At 49.5% G+C, this 15646-nt stretch overlaps 1 protein-coding gene across 1 annotated transcript in view; it reads right to left on the bottom strand.

Moving 5' to 3' along the window:
• arhgap46a (Rho GTPase activating protein 46a) overlaps window positions 1-15646 on the bottom strand; it is a 39960-nt gene that overhangs the window by 2732 nt on the left and 21582 nt on the right. Inside the window, exons 3-8 of the mRNA XM_080545464.1 lie at window positions 10531-11380; window positions 9700-10404; window positions 5368-6058; window positions 4996-5088; window positions 2089-2162; window positions 332-531 (exon numbers count right to left, since the gene is read on the bottom strand). Coding sequence (XP_080401590.1) covers window positions 332-531; window positions 2089-2162; window positions 4996-5088; window positions 5368-6058; window positions 9700-10404; window positions 10531-11380 — 2613 coding nt within the window. The remainder of the gene's footprint in view (window positions 1-331; window positions 532-2088; window positions 2163-4995; window positions 5089-5367; window positions 6059-9699; window positions 10405-10530; window positions 11381-15646) is intronic.

Below are 15646 nucleotides of genomic sequence, written 5' to 3'. Positions count from 1 at the left end.
CATTTTTTGAAAGCACCAAAATAAACCAGTGCTGGTCTCCTGGGGGTCGTGAGCTGCGGAGAATGTTTTCTCCGTTTTCTGTCTCATGTACTGTACACAGGGAAGGTCTGCTCCAAACTGTACTGCCTGAGGAGACCACCCACCAAGCTTGACACACACAGACCAACAGACTCACACAGGCCCACAGACATCCTCCCTGCATGGCCTCACTGTCTCCTTTTATATCTTATTTGCTCAACAACCCCCCCCTCGCCCCTCCCCGCCTGCCACCTCATTGGTGAATACCCCAAGTCAAAAGAGATGATTGGCTTGGCTGACATGTCCCTCTCACCTGAAGATGCCCTCAGTCTGGGCCCCGCCCAGAGCCAGCACGTACTGGGAGAGCTGCACCTGGACCCAGGGCAGCTTCCTGTCGGGGAAGAGCTCGCTCTGACGCTCCATCACCTCGTCCAGGGAGCTACCGAACAGGGAGGGGGTCACGATGGCCCGCCTGCTGTGGTCAATCTCCTCTAGGGTGGGCTTACGAAGACCCTGGAGGGTAGGAGAAGAGAGTCACTGACTGTACAGCACATCGTGACGTTAGAATTATAAGGTTCTATCTCAATTTTTGTCAAAATTGAGTTTTTTTACATAATCTGATCCATTAGGTGTTTATTAATGCCTGTGTGGTGTTTTTTTTCAAATGTTGACATTTTTTTGTTAGTAATTAATAATACAACGGTTCCATCTCACAAAACATAATGGAATGTAAAAACTTTGACGCTCAATATCTCTGAACTACCCTAAACTGAGATTTTTATCATTCTAAGCTCACGACATCGAGTCTACGAGGACTGTACGACTCATGATTATGACTATGATTGTCTCTGTATGTAAGATTATATCTGCAATGGACTATGACTAATGACCCAGGTTTATGTCTGTGTCTATAAGCATCTATAAATATATTCATTTTATATCTCTCAAATCTCTGTACAAACTCTGTAATCTCTGTACACCATCTAGTACAATTCAGCTAATCATTCCAAGAGTGAAAACAAAACACAGTAGCTTTGTGCAGCAGCTTTTAGTCACTCTGCCGCATGCTCCTGGAACAAACTCCCTGAAGAAATCAAACAGGCCCAAACCCTAAAAATATATCCATCTAAGCTACAAACCGTCATGTTTTGCAACAGTTATGATTAAACACTAACACTTCCATCCATGTCTTTTTTATTAATTCCTATTATCTTATTCATTATCTTATTAAATGTTTATCTATATCTATTCTTGTCATTACATTTTTTTTATCTGCTTACTATTGTCCTCTTTATGCTGTATGTAAAGCACTTTGAATTGCCCATGTTGTATGAAATGTGCTATACAAATAAACCTGCCGGGCCTTGTCTAGTACTTGTGATTGTCTGTTGCGGTTAGTAAATGAAATTCAAGGTGGGGCTGTGTTTTGACTCCCTTGTGGCTTTAGGCATTTGATTGTTGAGGACAAAGTCACGTTATCTCCAGGCTGCCCCACTTCTCTAAATCTCCCCACCCCATTGCCCTAGGGCCGACTCCATTCTTAACTCACCCCATTGCCCTACTCCATTCCTTTTTTTTTTTTTTTTTTTTTTTAAATTTATAATTTATTTAATTTATTTAATTTATTTTTTATTTTTTTATTTTATCCCTTTTTCACCCAATTTACCGGTAGTATCCAATTGTACCCAACCTAGCATCCAATTATCCCCTGCCTATTGCGTAGGATCCGCCGCACGACCCCGTGGCCGGCAGCCCCAGAGGAGATAGCCAGGCAGACTAGCTGACTGGCTCCTCGAGCCCGACACCGTTACTCCAGCACCAGACGGGGGCGGTGTTGCGCGACGGATCCTTGTCCGGAAATAGTCCTATACCCCCCTTTGGGAGCGGCCGCTCAATATGCCGCTCCCTGTGTGCCCCGGCCATATCCGGGTCTGGCGAGACCGGGATTCGATCCCAGTCCCCGGTGGGCAGCTTGCACTAGAGGCTAATGCTTAGACCGCTGCGCCACCGCGGGGCTCGCCCTACTCCATTCTTAACTAACCCCACCGCCCTACTCCATTCTTAACTCACCTTCTTGCCTCCAGTGATGGCCACCTTCTGTAGTTTCCGGTAGCAGAACTTAGCATACGTGCTGACTGGCAGGCCTGGTAGGGGAGAAGCGAGACAGCGACACAGTCAGACTGAGGAATAAGACAATAAGTAACTCAACGCCGTGGGAACCAGAGCTCCGGTTGTAGCTTCAGGATCCACCTTCACAGGTACAACAGCTCAGGAGAAGTGAAACAGACGACAGTTTCTGAACCGAGGAACATATCAGGGGGTTTAAGAGAACACAAGCGATTCGTTCCCACAGATGTCAGATAGTGCTGCAAGCAGGCTGCGGGAACAGGGAACAGGAGAGACACGGTGACTGTTTGATGGCATACAGGGATTAGAGCGTGTACGTCTAAACTGTCACGGCGGAGCGAGATTTACTCCCGCAGAACAAAAGCGTACGGAGCGGAGCCAGGCAGGCCTAGCCTACACATCCTGTTCCAGGTGATTCATCAGACAGACATGTGGGACACTAGAGAGATAGAGCTCCACCACTTGCAGCTCGTAGGTGTATTCCTGGAGTAAGATATATTTGAGGAACGGCACACTATTTTATGCTGCGGTAATTGCAAGAGACACTGCGCATTGAGGTTCAGCTGCTTCCATTAGAGGCTTCAAAAGAACTGAGCTGTGATAAAAGCCGCCACTCCTAAAAGGTAATTTGAACAAGGCGTAACAATGTTCAATCCTACATTTATGGGGCCACTGCTAAAGATAACCATCCAGCTAACCCATCCCTGTACTTTATCACTGTAGTAAGTCAAGTTTCCACTTAACTCTAAGCCTCCACTTCCTGTGGTACCTCCCTAGCACACCCACAGGGGTCTATTCTCTGTTCAGGTGGGTAACAAACACACACACAGATGGAGAACCATGTGCTGCGATGAAAAACATCCTTCCCTGAATGTTCCCTAGACTGAAAGCCCCCTGGATTTATAGCAAACAGGTGACTCCCGTGCATGTTCACAACCATCGTTAATCCGCCTGAGTTTGACTGTAATTATGTCTAATTAGAGAGATCATACCGATAATTTCCCTTTGATCTCAGAGAAAAACACAGTTTTTCCCCAAAACTCCTGACATTAACTGTTCATTACTGGGAGGAAAGCCAACGTCGGGTTCTATTCTTCTCCAGCTTTCTCCAGGTTTAACACTTACGTGACGTTAGAATTATAAGGTTCTATCTCCATTTTTTTTTTACATAATCTGATCCATTAGGTGTTTATTAATGCCTGTGTGGTGTTATTTGACATGTTGACATTTTCGAGTTAGTAATTCATAAAACACAAAGGTTCCATCTCACAAAACATAATGGAATGTAAAAACTTTGACGCTCAATGGGCCGGTTTCACAGACAAGGCTTAAGCCTAATCCTGGACTAAAAAGCATCTTCAATGGAGATTTTACATTGAAAGTGTGATTTAGTCCAGGACTAGGCTTAAGCCTTGTCTCTGAAACCGGCCCAATATCTCTGAACTGCCCTAAACGGAGATAGAACCTTATCATTCTAAACGGAGATAGAACCTTATCATTCTAAACGGAGATAGAACCTTATCATTCTAAACGGAGATAGAACCTTATCATTCTAAACGGAGATAGAACCTTATCATTCTAAGCTCACGACTAGTTGTGGTCCACCACATTAACATCCTGTTTTATTAACGTAATACCAATATCAAAGCAGCTAAAGCCCGTGACAACTCAAAACCTGTTAGAAGGAGCACGAGACATTATGAACGTGACGACGACACGTTTCGACACATTCATGTAGTCAGTGTGCTACTTTAGCCACATTTTTGGTTTCCCACACGTGTCTAGGAGCCTCGAAAGTAATAGTAGTCTCAGCCCATCCCTGCCCAGCCCAGCCCAGCCCAGCCCAGCCCAGTCCAGGCCAGAACAGGCCCGGGCCCAGACAACAGACCTCCAGTTCCCACACGCGACTCCCCCACCCCCTCCGCTCACAGCTGCTCTGTGCTTGTGGTCACAACACACTTCGTCTCAACTCCTCCATCCATCACGTGGACAGCAGCTCTCATTATAGCTGTTTGTGTGGATAGGAGGACGCATTCCCCGGTGGTCGGAACCACATCATGAGCAATAGCCCTTTCCCCTAAAGCCATTATTCCCTTCTCTTGTCTGAAGACCTCTTGAGTTAGTCACTCACTTTCCTTCTGGTTCCTTCTTCTAGTCACTGTAGCTAGTTAGCCTAGGTCGGAGTCATTGATGTACAATGTGGTGTGGGGTTCACCAAAGTGGTCACTGCCGTGAGACGGCTGGATTCCTCTGATGACATCATCACTGCTGGCATTGTGGGTAGTTTTTAATGAGCGGTGAGTACGGTAGGCTACCCCTACGTGACAGGGACACACAATGTGGGACTGACAGAAGAGACCACTCATTATGACCACCCTATTATGTCCCTATAGAAATTCTCATCCTACAGGTTTACATCCTACTTGTGTATTCTGTGAAAAACATTCATTGTGTCAGTCGGGAACACTTTGTTCTGTCTTCCTCCTCTGCAACACAGACGACATCGAAGCTTTCCGTGGAACTGGGGTGGTCCAGTAGTCTAGGACCACGGCCTACAGTGCACACATACAGTATATATGTATGCCCATGTCGGCATCGGACCTATGCCCTGCCTCTACCTCCTTCCTGTCCGGTCTCTCTCCACTGTCTCTATCCAATGAAAAATTAACAATTTAAGAGTGGTTGTGACTGCCCCACAAAAAAACTAACATAAAAGAATACATTGAGCTGTCCCTTCTTTTGGAAAATACTCCACATCGTGGTGTTTGAGCACAAACCAAACTAGACTCTCCAAGACTTTGCCCGAGGACCCTGAGGAGATCAGCGGAGAGAAAGAACGGCCAAACCTACCCTCCTCGTCATCCGAGTTCTGTTTTCTCTTCTTCCTGGACTTGGAGTTCTTCTTCAGCTTCATGTCCTGCTGTTCCAGAATGAACTGAGTCACTGGAAACCAGAAAACAAAAGCGCTCAGCAAATAAACACACACAAAACAACCCCGTATTCTGTTCCTAAATAAACGACACATTAGTATTCGACCATGCCGATAAAATGTATAAACATACAACGTACAAATCAGATTTGTCTAAAACCCACAAAGATTCCACAGGAGAGAAAGAACAGGACAGGCAACACAAGCTCAAATCATCACAAGACACAAACCGCAAACGAGACAACGACAAGAGGGTGCACGGAAAAAGAGGGAAAGAAAGAAAGGTGACCCACCCTGTTGCTCGGCCTGAGACTCACGTTTCTTGTCGTTGGCCGGCTCCGTGTGCCCGGCGATGTAACCCTCCAGGTAGCAGCGGAACTTGGGCGACGGGGCGAAGAAGGCCAGGCTGACCGCCATCAGCTCCCACCCCGCCGCCAGGCTCCGGGGGGTGGTGTTGCCCGTGGTCTGCCTCACCAGCTGCACGTACAGCTCGTCCCGCAGCCCCTGCATGCCCCAGCACTTGGTGACGATGAGCAGCGCCGAGTGGCGCCGGTCCAGCCTGGACGGCCGGTCGCCCATGTAGGCCTGGACCAGCTTGAACATCTCGCAGGCCTCCTTGCGCACGGCGCGGTCGCTCGTCACCAGCATGGGCTTCTTGATGGAGCCGCGGTTCCAGCTGAGCATGTTGGCGATGGAGACCCGCCGGCGGAACAGGCCCTGGGTGTGCATGTTCAGGTGCTTGCTGGCCCAGTCGGCCATGCCCGTGGTGTCCGGGGACGGGGGGGGCTGGCACAGGGGGGCGTACGAGAGCTGGTGGAAGGAGCCTCCTCTTCCTCCTCCTCCTCCTCCTCCTCCCCCCGACTCTCCTACTTCTTGGTTGTCATGGGCAACCGGGCGGTGGTGGGGGCCCAGCGAGCCGGTGCGCCCGTCCACCATGCCTTTCTTCCGGCTGTCCGACTGAGCTTTCAGTTCCAGGGTCCCCGCCTACACAGGGGGGGGAGAGAGAGAGAGAGAGACAGAGAGGAGGGGAGAGAAAGGGAGAGAAGAAGAAAGAGAGAGAGGAAGCATCAGTGCAGCGGTGTGTATCCCTGCAAGCTGCAGTCTCCTTGCTGTGGACCGGGCTGCCTTTCCTCCGCTCCGCAGTGCGAGGGCTCGAGGGGGAATTGTTGCAGGATCGGCACATTAATTTTCGAAAGCAGAAAGGAACTGCATCACCCCCAAAAAAACGAATACCCACAAGGACCCTCCACTCTGGACCAAGTGACCACTGACTGACATAACAGGCCCTGTATCTGTCCCGCCCTGACCCACCTCCTCTTCAACACTACTACTACTACTACTACTACTACTATGTGTAAATCCTACACAAGACCTCCTTCTCATTCCCTAGTGGGATTCCTGCCTATAAAGTATAGTCAGTCACCGCCCCTCACAGTGAACAGCAGTAATCGAGCTATGGTGAGAGGACGATATCCAGGAACAACATGAAACTCAGCCAACTCAGTGCAAGAATTTACTAGCGGAACATAAAACGCTCAGCGTATCTATCTTCTCTGTGTGAGCAGCGCGATGTAATTTAGAGTTGTAGTGAGCCAGAGGGACTGGAGTTTAGATTTAGGTTTCTGGATCAAACGGAGCAGAACTCTGTGGTTTGGGTTTGGCTGCAGCGTCTCCTTATGGCCTCATGTGACTTAAATGGGTGGCAGGGCAAGGGTCAAGGGTCACTGTATAAGATCAAATTGGGCGGCTGTGGTGCAGGAGGTAGAGCCGCCGTCTAATGATCGCAAGGTCGGCAGATCGGCGGTTCGAGCCCCGGCCGGCCACATGTCAAAGTGTCCTTGGGCAAGACACTGAACCCCAAATTGCTCCCAGTGAGCGGGCCGGCGCCTTGCATGGTAGCTTGCCGCCATTGGTGTGTGAATGGGTGTATGAATGGGTGAATGAGAGGCTCTTTGGATAAAGTAAAGCGCTTTGGATAAAGGCGCTATACACCGTAAGTCAGTCCATTTACCATTTATTTACCAATAGGGGGAAAGTTTAACTAGACATTAGGACATTAACTGTATGAAATATACCACCTTTAAATTTCCTGTTTTTTCTCTTTTATAAAGATAAAGGCTTACAGACCGATCATGACATGGTTGTAATGCAGCAGAGTTGAAAACAAAAATACTGACTGAAATGTTAAGTCCCTAAAACCAGATTTAAGTATCAAACATCCTGGGTGAGTTGTATACTGTAGATAGATGACACTGTTAAAAGGGATTGTGTTCTAGCGCAGCCACTGGACAGAATAATACAATGGAAGCTCCACAGGGACATAGTCAGCAGCCACCATTAATGTATATGTGTGTGTGTGTGTGTGTGTGTGTGTGTGTGTGTGTGTGTGTGTGTGTGTGTGTGAGTGTGTGTGTATTACCCACACAGTTGGTGCAGAGAGAGAGAGAGAGAGAGAGAGAGAGAGAGATAGAGAGAGAGAGAGATAGAGAGAGATAGAGAGAGAGATAGAGAGAGAGAGAGACAGAGACAGAGATAGAGATAGAGATAGAGATAGAGAGAGAGAGAGAGAAAGAGAGAGAGAGAGACAGAGAGAGAGAGAAAGAGAGAGAGAGAGAGAGAGAAAGAGAGAGAGACAGAGAGATAGAGAGAGAGACAGAGAGATAGAGAGAGAGAGAGATAGAGAGGGATAGAGAGAGTGTGTATGTGTGTGTGTGTGTGTGTGTATGTATCATGATGTAACAGCAGGCCTGTAGAACATTCCAGGACAGGCTTATAGGGGGGCCTCTCTCAGCTCTCTCAGCTCTTTGGCCAGTGTGTGTAATGCGATTGCTGCGACAGTACTAACCCCTCTGGTACCAACCCTCACCCCCTCTCTCTCTGCCAAGCCGGTGCCATATGGGCCACAGCAGCCGTCCTTCCTGACTAGAGGGTGCCATGTCCTGCATGTCTCAGGCTTGGCGCTGGCACCCGATGCCCGGGCGGAGAGCTGGCTCTCCGGCACCTGGCACTGCTGATTGGGCCAGGTGGAGGACAGTAAGAGGGTGACAGGTACCACTAGGCACACAGACAGGTACCACCATGTCTTGGAACCGATGTAACTGGACCCTCGTGGTTGGAATGTTAAAGGCGTCGCTGCTCCACTGCCTTGTGTTCTGTTGTCCTCTAAGAGTCGGCTAGCATCTCGTGACGTTAGAATTATAAGGTTCTATCTCCATTTTTGTCAAAATTGAGTTTGTTTTACATAATCTGATCCATTAGGGGTTTATTAATGCCTGTGTGGTGTTATATTTTTAAATGTTGACATTTTTTTAGTTAGTAATTAATAAAATACAAAGGTTCCATCTCACAGAACATAATGGAATGTAAAAACTTTGACGCTCGATATCTCTGAACTGCCCTAAACGGAGATAGAAGAACCGTATAATTCTAAGATCACAATCTTTTACTCTTATTGTATTCATGGCTCCATTGACAATCACAGTTTTGAATCTCTGAATTGCATTTTTCTATGGTTCCAGAGGGAAACCGGAACTCAGTTTTAAAATACGGAAAGGCACGGTTTGTGTGACGTTGAAAGGCTATTGGGCGATTAGCTGTAGCCGCGTTCGTAGCTCCGAGGCTTTGCTACAGCACTACGCTATTGCTTATGGAGCTGTACATGAGTGAAACAGTTCCCTTAACTCAAATCATGTGCACCTATAGCGATAACTCCACCTCCTGACGACAAGCAACTTATCTCTTCTGTCCACCGCGTGTGTGTGTGTGTGTGTGTGTGCGTGTGTTATACATGGCATATAGTCAAACCGTGAACGTAGAATTATACGGTTCTATCTCCGTTTAGGGCAGTTCAGAGATATTGAGCGTCAAAGTTTTTACATTCCATTATGTTCTGTGAGATGGAACCTTTGTATTTTATGAATTACTAACTCAAAAATGTCAACATTTTAAAAATAACACCACACAGGCATTAATAAACACCTAATGGAACAGATGATGTAAAAAACTCAATTGTGACAAAAATGGAGATAGAACCTTATAATTCTAACGTCACGAAACAATATAGTCAAACAATCATAATCAAATCTATCCAGTTATCTAAAGCTTCACAATCTGTCCTTACTGTGCACTGGGGTTTTCATTTGCCATTGAACAACTTATTTATCTTTCCTAGACCTCTGAGAATTGGAGACCGAACAACACTACAACACTAACACAACTACAACTACAATACACAAATACTTTTGTTCTTGAGCTTGACTTGACCTGGTTTGAAACAGTGAAGCCGAATTAATCTGCAAATCTAACCATTCTGGAAAGGAACCAGCAAATCTGAGTACCTCCAAACAAAAACATCATTGAATTCAATCAAACAAAACAATCTGTCTACATAAACAGACCACACAACAGGAGACACACAGCCAGGGTTTTAACGGAGCAGAAAAAAATCGGAACTATTGAATTTATGAGGACTGTTGGTACTAAACTAAAACAGACGTATGCAATAAAAACGTTCCATATTTTGTCCTCTCTCTCTCTTTCTGTCTCACACACACGCACACGCACACGCATGCACACGCACACACACACACACACACACACACACACACACACACACAGGGTCATACCTGGGACGGGGGTCCAGGGGTCTCTGGCGAGGACAGACTGGCCTGGCTGGTGATGCTCTTCTCCAGGGTGTCCACCTTCTCGTAGGTCCTCTTCTGCCTCCCCGGCATCTCCAGGGGGGCCAGGGCCGGGTTACCGTGGTTACACGCCCTGCTCAACGAGCGGCTGGCGCCGGCCACGTCTTCTCGTGAGGAACACCTCCCTCCTCCTCCTCCTCCTCCGTACCACCTGAGGGAGTCGACGGGAGAGCGTGTGCTCGGCGTGTGCGCGGCCCCCCTCTCGCCCCTCTCGCCCATCTCGCCCCCCTCGCCCCCGGCCCTCACCTCCCTCATGGTGTTGGAGCGGCTCACCACCTCCCTCATCTCCGCCATCAGCCTCTCGTTGAGGGCGCACAGCTCCCCGCTGCTCCCCACCGAGCCGGGCCGCCCGCCGCCGGCCCCCACCCTCCGCCGGCTCTTCCTCCTCAGGCTGGGGGAGGGCCCGGTGGAGTAGCCCGAGTCCTGGTAGCAAGGCTGGGGGGTCGGGGTGTTGGGGAAGTCCCCCTGGGAAGCCTGGCTGCTCTGCCGGCTGTGGCGGGCCTCCATGGCTCGTTGCACGGTGGCCTCCAAGGCTTTCCATGTCTGCTTCTTCTCCAGGGTGCCAGGGGTCCCCGGCGTCCCAGGGGTCACAGGGGTCCCGGGATCCCTCTCCCTCTGCTGGCCCCGGGCCTGGAGCTGGGACTGGGACAGGGGGTGGGGCTGGGACTGGGACAGGGGGTGGGGCTGGGGCTGGGACTGGGACTGGGACAGGGGGTGGGCCTGGGGCTGGGACTGGGACTGGGACAGGGGGTGGGCCTGGGGCTGGGACTGGGACTGGGGTGACTGGGACTGGGACTGGGTGAGTAGTAGAGGGTCTGGCCTGGTGGCGGTAGGGGAGGGGGTGCGGGTGGGGCCGGGAGAGGCGGAGGACAGGAGGCCTGTCTGTTTGGGGTCCACGTTGACCATGTGCTTGATGCACTCCAGGCCGGCCGGGCTGTAGTCCGAGGCGGAGGGGTTCCTCTTGTGCCTGGAGCCCGAGTGGGAGGAGCCAGGGTGGGGGTGCTGCAGAAGCATCCGGGGCTTCTGGAGGCTGTGAGAGGGGGTGGGGGTGGTGAGGCGGGACAGAGAGGAGGCGGGCCCGTTGTGGAGGTGCGCCCCCTCCACCTCCATGTCCACCGGGGGCTCGTCGTAGATGGGACACTCGGAGACGGAGGGGTCGTCGTAGATGGGAGCAGCAGTGGCGGCGTATTGGGGAGACGCCGAACGCGGGGTGCTGTTGTTCTGGGACCTGTGAAGACTGGGACTCGGGCCGGGCTGGCCGGGGTGGTCGGGGGGGGGTGCGACCAGACAGAAGCTGCCGTTGCCCGCCTTCCTCAGGTGGTGGGCCTGCCGCGCGTCGGCGGCCATCTTGCCGGAGGGGGCGGTCTTGTAGCCCTGGGAGGAGCAGACGTGGCCCCCGGGGGGCTTGCTGCTGCCGACGGGGAGGAGGGTGAAGGCGTTGTGTTGACCGTGGGGTTTGTTGTGTGTGTTGTGTGCGTTGTGGTGGAGGAGCTGCAGGGCGGCGCTAGAGGGTCCTCCGGGGTGCGTGCGGCTCATGCTGTTCACCTTGACCAACATGGCCGCCTTAGAGCCCGGGGAGGGCTGCCATCTTTGAGAGGAGGGGTCCCTGAGGAAGAGGAGGAGAAGGAGAAGGCACAGGGTGAGAGATCTGGAAATGGATGATTCAAAGCGATACAGCCAGTATACTATATAGGACATCAGTGCCAAGCCAAACCAAACCAAACACAGATCATCTGACAAGTGCGAATAAAAAGCCTGTAGCCTCCTCCTACAAATTTCCAACCATTTAAGAATGTTCACATAACAAGGCTGGGCTGGGGAAAAAAAAAATCACTGCAATCCACACATACTTCCCCACACATTTCTCTGCCCCTCCAAAGCCTTTTTTTGTCTTTTTTTTGTCTGGCCAAGCCAAAACATTGCCAGTAAGTCATGAGAGAATCACTCCAGTGTGTGTTATGAAAACCAAGCTCCTAAACATACAGAATTCTGACTACTACTATCGGGTCCGGAGGGGCTGAAAATGTCCCATATAGAATCATACTTAGTGGTCTCATGTTGTCGTCTCTGGACTACAAAACAAGAACACCCTGTAGGCTAAAACACTAGATTCAAAACATCTCACAGAAAACATTTGATCCAACATGAACATTTGGAGAAATACTGTATCGAAGCAGAGCACATCCGGACGTACCCGTTTCACAAACACAAACTTGATTAGAGCAGAATTACAGTCCAAAGTCTCAATCTGTGCTCGGGCGCTAGAGGTTAACACCCCTGCTTATGGCTTGCGGACTTGGCTAACTTCAGACGATATCAGAATACTTGTACTTGAATGAAATCTGGCATTAATCTGGCCCCATCGTTCTCACCCTGTAATCCCTGTGGCTTCTGGCATCACAGCTCTCTCCTCAATATTTCACTTGACCAAACAACCATCCCCTCAGACCACCAAGCCTCTTGTCTTTAACATCAACAAACTGCCTCGTCTATAGCCTTCGACAAACTGCGACTCCAAACGTCGCATCTAGAGGAGTTGTTTTACAGTCAAAGGTCGAGCGAGCTTTATGGCGTCATGACAACCAATAAAGAATGTCTCTAAGAAAGAAAGGGACTTACCTTCTGCACTCCACCCTCTCTTACCGCAGAGCCAATGCAGCACAGTAATCAATGCAATTCAAAAACTGACTGCGTCTTAGTCACTGAAACATAAACATAGACCTAACAGCTTATAGGCTTCCTCTCAGGGCTCTGTTCTCACTGGAGAGTTGAGCTAAGGGGCAGGAAGAGGACGGAGTGGTCCCCCCCCCCTCTTCTCTTCAGAACAATAAAGAAACAATTCCCCTGGGGGAAGAGCTTCTCAGACCAACGGCAAACGTCCTTAGCCCCCCCGGCAACTGCGTTACATTCTCTCTCTCTTTCTCCCTCTCCCTCTGTCGCTATCCCGTCTCGCGAGTCACGGCCACCTCAGCGATTTGAATGTAAACAGCCTCCTTCAAACGCTTCCACAGATATGGTATCCAAGGCCTATAAACAGCTGGGTCTGAGCCACATGGCAACGGCCCAGGACAGCCAGCACACCCCAGTGTCGGGAACACTTCCAAGGCCTCGCCTACAACGTGACAAAAGTCCAATCAACACAGTTTTACTGCTCCACACACACGCAGGCGACAAGAGGAGGTGAGGCTGAGGCACTGCGGACAGGGACACGGGACACACTTCAAACTGCCACTGTTTGGTTCCATGTTGGTTCTCGCAGGGGGGTGTGAGTCAGGAGGAGTAAGAGGACGGCTCGAGGGGCTGAGAGCAGAACAGCTGTAAACGAGAGTCTACTACTGTTTGTCTGCTTTGAAATGGAGGGGTGAGTCGTCCTTCTCCTGTCATGACAGGCAGGGGGTGGTGATGTCACCTCCACAACAGACACAGACAGACACACTCGAGGAATCGTCATCATCTGCTCATTAATTGACTGTGGTTTGCTATGACATGGATACTAATCGTGAGCTTAGAATGATAAGGTTCTATCTCCGTTTAGGGCAGTTCAGAGATGTTGAGCGTCAAAGTTTTTACATTCCGTTATGTTTTGTGAGATGGAACCTTTGTATTTTATGAATTACTAACTCAAAAATGTCAACATTTTTAAAATAACACCACACAGGCATTAATAAACACCTAATGGATCAGATTATGTAAACAACTCAATTCTGACAAAAATGGAGATAGAACCTTATAATTCTAACGTCACGACTTCACTAGAACTAGAACCAAAAAGGCCAAAGACCACAAATAACCCACTACCACAATCACATTCCAGTAACGTGACCCAAACCCCCATTACAAGGTGACTCTTGATAAGGATCTACTTAATTAGTGTAATCAATGAGCAACACAGTTCGGTTTATGAGTCAGTGGTCTCGTTTCTCGAGCCGTGTGCTTGGGTGAGTGGGCTACTTTACAAGCGGGGAGACCCTGGGAGAGAGAGAGAGAGAGCTTCCATACTACACAAACAGGAAATGCCGAATGTAACGCTCACACTGGACTAAGGCCGGAAGAGTGGGCTGGACCTCGCTTACAGTGGGTTGACATGACACGTTATTGAATCGGAATATCAGAACGCTCATTCTCTAGTCTCACACACAAAGAACGAACGACATCACTACCATGACACTTCCATTCTACCTCACATTCTACCTCTGTACATCTAGGTACACACGCTACATTTAGTCAGCCCCCTCTGAACAGCAACAGAAACCCCTATGTTTGGTTTGGATGTTGTTGAGGGGGGTGAAATCAGACACATAGACACAGACACTATTGGAAAAGGCAACTGCCTTGTTGAGTCTAGCTCCCAGCACTGAGAGATGAGGATTTCATCAGGCTTTTGTCTCTGTTGTTCGGTTATCATTGTCCCACCCAGGCCGGTTACGGGGTAGTGTGTTCAACCCTCCAGCATCGGCACATTATGTTGGCGTGTCAGCAGAGAACGCATTAGATGATTATCGCGGACACACGTGGCTCGTAGCCAGATCTGTGTCGGTAAAGCTACGAGCTTTTCTCAGCCCTCACTGTAAGGGGCCTCTAATCAAATTACAAAGCTATAACAACAACTTGCGCATAAAAAAAAAAAGAAGAAAAAAGAAGAAAATAATCACCCCCCCCCCACAAAAAGATTAGCTTACACAAAACCCAAACAAAAAGAGAAGACAGCACAGTGCGAAAGAACAATGGTGAGAAAATAGGAGGACAGTGGGAAGACACAGACAGAAGAGAGAGAGAGAGAGAGCGAGAGAAAGGAGAAGAAGAGAGCTAAAGAGTGTGTAAATGAGAGAGGGGATTAGACGTGGGAGAGTGGTGTGAGAGGGAAGGCGCGGGAACGTTGGCATTCCTCACAGGGCTCGTTCAGAGGGCCTCTGGGGTGGCGCGGAGGCCCAGGCAGACAATGCATGGCTGTGCTATCGTCACGGCGACGCCTCTCTAAACAGCAGAACAGCAGTGGAGTGGACTCGGAGGCCCGTCCTGAAAAGAGCACCTACAGATAGATTCTCTTTGGCAGACTCACTCTTATGTAACACCAACATCACTGACACTCTAGCAACATGTTTGCTTAAACCACAATCATAAAAGAGCGTGTCCTAAAAGGCTCGGTGGTGGAACATCAAACCAACTGCCTGCGGCGGCCTGTCAGGTACATTTAAAATGTTTACTGAAGGCAGGGACGTAGAAGAAGGACACCGCAAGATATCAAACATAACATGAAAACACACACACAGACACACGCATGCACACATACACACATGGTTAACACGTGAGACCTTGAGGAACACAGAGAGGGTTGAAATTAAGTTAGAGTTCTTCGGAGCCCAACAGAGTAATTCGATTGGGTTATGGAGCAGCAAATCAACTTAACGGTCAGCGAATTTCAATTTGTCTCGGCAGCTCTGGTGTCTCACGCCCCTGACCACGGTCCCTACTACCTCTGCTGCTACATTGAATATGATTGTGGTGGTAGCAGAGGCTACCTTCATATGCAATAAGCTGTTTGCGAGACATGTTCTCTTTTCTTTTTCCCTTCCGGGAATAACCTTTGGAAAACACATCAGCTGAGTCACAGTGGCGGATATGGATCGGGACGTTCCCCCTTGAATGTACCCCCCTGAGAGTAGAGGGGGGGGTCGGGAAAAACAGGGGTTATTATTATCATCTGTCAGACAGGAAGAGGAAATGAGGTCGTACAGGCCAGGTTCTCAACACAAACACCTCAGCGCTTTGGCGCGGCGAAGATCATTGTGATGTACGTACAGGAAGGAAAGAACGCAAGACAAAGAAGATCCACACAGACAATGTCATGGCCGCCCCGACGACGTAGCCTACT

This window comes from Nansenia antarctica (assembly GCF_963989245.1).
Source record: "Nansenia antarctica genome assembly, chromosome: 15".
NCBI classification, from domain to species: domain Eukaryota; kingdom Metazoa; phylum Chordata; class Actinopteri; order Argentiniformes; family Microstomatidae; genus Nansenia; species Nansenia antarctica.
The sequence above is the reverse complement of the archived record's forward strand: the minus strand, read 5'-3'. Positions and strand labels throughout refer to the sequence as shown.